Source organism: Notothenia coriiceps, unplaced genomic scaffold, assembly GCF_000735185.1.
Source record: "Notothenia coriiceps isolate Sejong01 unplaced genomic scaffold, NC01 NC01_scaffold00036517, whole genome shotgun sequence".
Lineage (NCBI taxonomy): Eukaryota > Metazoa > Chordata > Actinopteri > Perciformes > Nototheniidae > Notothenia > Notothenia coriiceps.
The window spans coordinates 264,251-271,339 of record NW_011369218.1 but is presented as its reverse complement, the minus strand read 5'-3'; the positions used below and the strand labels follow the sequence as shown (position 1 = coordinate 271,339).

Here is a 7,089-nt window from a genome sequence, read left to right as displayed (position 1 = left end):
TGTGTGTGTGTGTGTGTGTGTGCGTGTGTGTGTGTGTGTGTGATAAGGCAGTTAGCAGACTTTTCTCCCCCAAAATGTGTTGATGAGGCACCTTCAAACTAAGAATGAGTATATGTGGGTTTACAATACCACTACAATAAAGGTTTATCATTTTCAAAACTTCAGATATCTGATGATAGTATAGTCCTTTTTCTCTCAAGTATAATATAATTGATTCTATTGTTTCCATCATTGAAGGAAATGATCATAGACGACTAAATAACATTTTCCGTTTTTAAATACTTATTTAATCTCAATTTAATCAGTCAGCCTCATTAACATTCATAAGAGATTTGAAAACAACAACAGCAGAACAGAAACAACACAACAGAATGAACAAGCGTAACAACCCTAAAATAACTAAAGCTAAAATCTCCCAGTGAGTCAGTGCAAGACTCAAAGAAGAAAATGAATAGAGTAATATGAGAGAGGAGAGGTGAGGTAGTTCGGAAGCTCCAACAGTAGATCTTTATAACTGAATAACATATGATGGATTTCTCTTCTTCACTGGAAGGAATTCCAAAAAAACGTTTAATCTAGAGAACAACAATGAGTGTGAATATGTATTTTAGAATTTAAGTGGAAGAGCTGTGCAGCTTTCAAAGAACAACCCTCACCGTTTGCTCCCTGTCTCTGCCAGCTGAAGCAGTCAGGGACCATGTGCCGGGAGCCCGCGGGGGCCTGTGACCTGCCTGAGTACTGCACCGGGGCCTCCCCCTACTGCCCCTCCAACGTGTACCTGCTGGACGGATCCTCCTGCCAGTACGGAGTGGCCTACTGCTACACCGGCATGTGCCTCACCCACCAGCAGCAGTGCCTGCAGCTGTGGGGCTACGGTGAGAACAGCCAATTACCACACAGAAATGTTGAGTACCCCAAAGTTTATCTTATAAATGTATAGTAGAGTCCACAGCACAGAAACTGCTGCATGCTATCCTGCATATGTTGGATAATAGGACACAATGAGCATGACCGATTTGGGCTATTTGGAGTGATTTAAGGGGTTAAGGAGGTACCAAATCCATTTCTGACATGTTCAAGATCTAAAATGTGAGTTGAAACCAGAAAGTGGCCACAATGGTAACCTCGCTGTGCTGATTTTGATTAATTCTGGACGCTGGATAATTGGTACTGGACAGCTTGTATTTTTTAATTGGTATACATAGAACCAGTTAAAAGTTGTAGGATATCTGAACACAATTATTCTAACAATGCAGAACATGAACATTTTAATTGACAAACCAATACACTCTCAGTTGAACATTCAATTTAGGAGATAACAAAGGCAAGTATACCAACTTCAATAATTGGCTAGTGATATGCTCCAAAAAGAGATAAATACATCATAGAATTAATCAAACTGTTCAATAATTATTGCACATGAGAAGCCTCAACAGGGTTGAAAGATAATCAATCAAGAGACTCTATGAGCGGGCAAACTATCAGATCAGTGTGAAGCCTGAAACACTCTGAAATCAGGGGTTCACCAACGGAGGTTCTACTTTTATTTTTGTTACAGTTAAACCACCTGGAGCCAGTTTCTGCTCACAGATTTCACAGCAGTAACACCTCACTGTATGTCAGAGTTTGTTATCACACTGAATAACAGCAGTTTGTCAAAAATAAACACTCATCAAAGCTACAAGGGTTAGCTCTTTTTCCTTTTCGACAGGAAGGCTGCATTGACAAGCATGACAGTGTTAGAACAGCAGCCAGACCGAGCACAACAGGAAGACATTTTGACATTAATGTGTGTCATCCTATTTCATTGTACTGCATTATTTCATTATTTTTAACAAAGTCCAAAATTAGCTTTTCTTTAACATAGATTGTATTACTTTGGTAGGAATGTGGTAACTTATACAATCATTAATTATCCAGTTGAAATAAAATCAGCTATGAAAAGTACATCATTTGATTATTTACTTACAACAACAGTTTCTTGTCAATTTGGACATTTTTAGTTTGTGGTGCTGTTGAAGTTAATTGGCTTCTACAGAGATGTGTTTCTGTTATTAAGTCAGTTTAATTAAGACTAGCTCACCCACATTAATGTCACCGTGAGGGACTGTTTTTATTTTAGCTAGGTGTAGTATTCAAATGAAAACTGGCAGCTATGTGTTTAGCCTTACTTGAACAACATCTGCGTGCTGTAGGAAGAAACTGCTATACACAACTCAAAAGCTGTCACATGTAGAATAAGAAATCATAAATGAGACTTTGTTGTTTTTAAGAAGTGAGATTTGGCAAACAGCTGGTGCAGAGACTGAACACAGTGTCTAAAACTCCTGTCCTCATACCGGGGTTCCCATGTTTTAGATCTGTTAATGGCACTGTGAGCTAAGCATGATTCCACATGTAGTGGGTGAAACTGATATAGGCTTTTTCGTCTGACTCTTTTTCTTAGAATATCACATTTGTCACAGATCTCTTATCTCTGACTGTAGCTGCAGGAGGGTTTAGACTGTTATCTTCACCATAACATCTGCAGACAAGCAGCAGGATCTGTCCATCTGTTTGCAGGAGTTTAACATTATTGTCTATGTCTAACATTGTTGACCTGGGTTAGTACAAGAGAGCCCAGAGGCCTGATGGGATATGTTGTGTTCCAGGAGCCCGCCCGGCCCATGATGCCTGCTTCGAAGATGTCAATGCAGCAGGGAACGCTTTTGGGAACTGTGGGAAAGATGAACATGGCAACTATATGAAGTGTCAGAAAAGGTAGGAGATGCTGTTTCCATACACACTTTCGATCTATGCAACAACAAACAACTGCTAAAGTAAGAATTCTAACAATTTTGAATTTATTCAAAGTATTGCAAAAAGGACATAGGTGGAAAAGATGGTGTAATTTATAATAGTGCATTGAAAGTAGATTGAACAAATGTAATATTTCCCCACTGTGGGAGGAATAAAGGCTTTCTGATTCTGAAATAAATGATACCTTACATTTAGCATGTGACTAGAAAGTATTTCAATTCAGTTTTTATACACTGATTTTCACTGTCTGAGGTTCGTCGAGCGCCCTTTAACATTGTCATCCTCCCGCACCGCTCCGTTTGAAATAATGGCTTCCCCGACTACAAAATGTACCTGTCCTACTTTCTTTAAAATGTTAATTACATTGTTTGCAATACATTTTCAGTGTTTCCCCTAGGATGGAGTCATAGCAGCGGTGCTAAGGCACGCGGGCCCAGCAAAATGTGAGCGCGGCGCGCGTGGACATTTTAAGTGTGTGCGCGTGCGAAGTGCTTCCCGCCATTATGTTTCTATTTGTCTGCCAGCACAAGAAAGACACATACATCATTAAAGGCTTCAAATGTATTCAGTATTGTATGAACATAATTGGTGGTTGGACATCACATCCTCTAGGGGGGTCCGGGGGTATGCCCCCCCGGGAAGATTTGTTTTTACATTTTAATATAAAATGCTTCAATCTGGTGCACTTTGAGCACACAATGACTAGAGACTAGATCTAACTCTAAACACCCATATGAAAAAGATCGTTTTACATTTTAATAATCAAATAATTGAACATACCAATAAACTACCATAGCCAATAACACATACAGGACTGTCTCAGAAAATTAGAATATTGTGATAAAGTTCTTTATTTTCTGTAATGCAATTAAAAAAACAAAAATGTCATACATTCTGGATTCATTACAAATCAACTGAAATATTGCAAGCCTTTTATTATTTTAATATTGCTGATTATGGCATACAGCTTAAGAAAACTCAAATATCCTATCTCTAAATATTAGAATATCATGAAAAAGTATACTAGTAGGGTGTTCAACGAATCACTTGAATCGTCTAATTAACTCGAAACACCTGCAAGGGTTTCCTGAGCCTTGAAAAACACTCAGCTTGGTTCAGTAAACAGTTCTAAAGTATAGAGTTGTAACTCCGATTTTCCCTTCAGGAACATACGGTCAATTAATTTTGCACAGGAGAGGTTGGTATCTTTGAAACCGCTAAACACACACACATTCAAACTTCTGTAAAGACGGAAAACAGTACGACGAGGTTTAAGTTAAGTCTGTACGAGAAAAAACACATAAGTGTATACTATCTACGTGAGAACAAGAAGAACAAAAGGATAATACAACCTTGAGACAGATATTTTTATCCAAAAAGACAAAAAAACAAAAAATACTCTAGATTACAACCTCGAAAAAGGCTTGATGGAGCGGAGAGAGTAAAATGAGATATTTAATAGAAGGGGACTCAGAGCGTAAGGTGGCCCTAAAATTCCGAAATATAGTCAACTAAATACCAGCAAATGACCAAAATTCAGAACAACTAGACAACACAACAAAGACAAAACGACAAACAACAGAGTTCAGAGAAACTTACAATTACTCCGACTAATTAACTCTAATTTAGGTCAGCAGCATACTAATAAATGAAATTATAACTAGTTTGTTATGTCAGTTAATATAATCGAACTCTATTTTTCCTGTTATGATAGTCGGTCCTATAGACTTGAAAACTTTTACTATTTTGGAAATAACATGCGGGGTGTATATGAGTAGAATCCGGGGCCGGGTGCTCCTGCTTTTGCCAACAAATCGCAATGACAAATCACAGCTATGACTGCAACCGGTGTGCCTCTGCTGGGCTTATCCTGTCATTTGTTGAACGCCTTTGTCATTGCCCAGTGGTTCCACCTATCTTGCGTATGTGTTGCGAGACCCCCCAGGTTACCGAGGCACACACGCGGATATGCTAGTAAAATGATATTACTTACTACGTTATCAGGGCGGAGAGGGGTGGAGCGACGAGTGGGGGCGCAGGTTTCATTTGACGTGTGACTTAAGTCTATATAAATAGAAAAGAGCTATACCTGTATTTGCTCCCACTTCATATTAGACTGGTCCTGCCTCTGGTGCGTCGAGGACGAGTGGACGTCGAGGTAGTGTCGCCACTTGCCTCGTTTTTGTGGTGAAGTAAGTCTAGTAAAACGAATATAAAGAGATTTGGATTTAATCTATATTTAATAAAAAAAGACAAAACACAAGTGAGAAAACACCTAGCGACGGCGTACTCTGTCTGTGACTGCGACAGCTTCTACTCACTCCCTTTTTCTTCTCCGAGGCACATAAAATAATAATAAAATATATCTCAGCACAGAAGTAACAAATTTCGAGTTATTTATCGTTTCCTTCTGGACAACTGACCGTGAAAATATTAAAACCAGGCCTTTATTTTGAAATTATGTGAAACTGACCGCTTTGAAAGCTCGGTGTAGCGCCTTTCGACAGTAAAAGTCTCGACTGCCTTTGACGGACTGTTTCGTTGTTGTCGTTCAACTTCGTCTGTATTGAAATAAACCTGTGTTGTGGGTTCTTCTTCCAAGTATTGCGGTATTACATTCAATAATATTAAATTTTACAACAAGGTAAATCTAATTCATTTAAGTTATGAAACTATTTTCGTGATGCAATTCTTACTTATGTAAGATCGATGAATCGATCAAACATTCGCTATTACACGTCGCGCGACAGTAGATACCCCTTTCTCGTGTGGGCTGTCCGACTAGTCCTCGGGCTGCGACTTCGCCTCCCTAGATCTAGACGTACTTCCCACCGTCTTGGGTTCTATAAGTTCAGTGACCCCGTCACCTTGCTTCACCTCTAAAACCGTGTAAGTAATGATCCACGTACGAAAACCTCTGTGACTATAAATTTTATTTTTAACGGACTACTTCACTACATTTACTTGTTGTTTTGATTTTATTCAATGTAGTCCTGACAGAGTCTTTTAATGTTATAACACTAATTTCAAGAAATAAAAGACATTACGTTAATTTTTTTTGTTTTTTAAGTATGTAAGCCTAAGTAATGTTTAGTTGACTTTATAACGTTCGGAAATAATAAAGATATAACGACTAATACCGATGTCGAATTCTTTGAGTTTTTAGGTAGAGTTTTTTAATCTTACGAAGAGTCTGGTTCATTTTTTTTTTCTAAAATATTGCCGTTTTGGTTAGGTTGGTAAACTTTTACAGGTAATTACGTGGAGTCATGAACCAACCCTTAGGAAAACGTGCCTAATGACGTAGTTACGCTGCACGTTACCTCCGTTAGTCCGACCCGTAACGACTCCACAATACCTTACCGCGGGTCCTACGAAGTATCGCCGGAAATCGAGTAATCGTACAACCCAGACCTAAACCACAGAAAGTCGAAGAAGAAGTGTATGGGGTGTATAAAGAGATACCCCAAGTCCAGTCCCGTTAAACGTCCGGTTAGGCTCTGTCATTACGGTGAGCGCGGAGTCATGTGGTCAATGACCACCAAACGGACACCCGTCCAACGGTCTAGTACGTACCTTTTACTGTAAGGAGTAGAGTATCCGAAAAGGTCGGCTGCCTTCGTGACATCCGAGATTTTAGAGAACCATGTGTAGACGTAAATGAGACCCGAACTACTTTGTGTCACCTGTTGTGGTCGTCGACTTGTACCAGGGTTTTGGTAGCGACTGACACCCCTTGAAGTGTGACCTAAGTCGTTGAACCTAAGAAACGAGGGAGAGGTCGGAAAGAGGTCGAGACCGCGGTACTGAAGGTTTATTTATGTTTTGAACGAAAGCAGCCTTTCTCCCTTGAAACCTGGTGACACGTTTGAAAGGTCACGAAGAAAAGGAATCGGGTTCAGTCTGCGCAGAAGGCAACAGAACTCAAGTCTTCACGAACTGGTACCTTAGCCGATAACATCGGGTAAAGGGCCTGTGCAGAGTACTTGTCACTGAAAACTATGGACCTGAGGTTCAAGTACAAGGTGACAGAAACTTCCGAGGGGTTTAAGACCTTCGCTGAGAAGAAGTGTTACACAATTCCGGACGCCCAGTAAGAGACCCAACACGTCGCAAAGGACGGTGTAAAGGGGGAAGGTTGTCTGAAAAACACCTACACGAACTTTGACGTGAGAGCACTTGTCCCGAACCGAGAAACTCTTTGAAAGGAAAAACACAGACATGGAGGACTACCTCCGTGACAGTACTGCCCAGGAGACCTGTCGCAGTCTAGTCGTCAGAAGGGGTATG

At 40.0% G+C, this 7,089-nt stretch overlaps 1 protein-coding gene across 1 annotated transcript in view; it reads left to right on the top strand.

Annotated features, from left to right (window-relative positions):
• The first annotated feature begins 134 nt into the window (after nucleotides 1-134).
• Nucleotides 135-7,089, top strand: part of LOC104963986 (disintegrin and metalloproteinase domain-containing protein 19) — a 22,355-nt gene continuing 15,400 nt past the window's right edge. Inside the window, exons 1-2 of the mRNA XM_010792684.1 lie at nucleotides 135-875; nucleotides 2,652-2,760. Coding sequence (XP_010790986.1) covers nucleotides 698-875; nucleotides 2,652-2,760 — 287 coding nt within the window. The 5' untranslated portion in view covers nucleotides 135-697. The remainder of the gene's footprint in view (nucleotides 876-2,651; nucleotides 2,761-7,089) is intronic.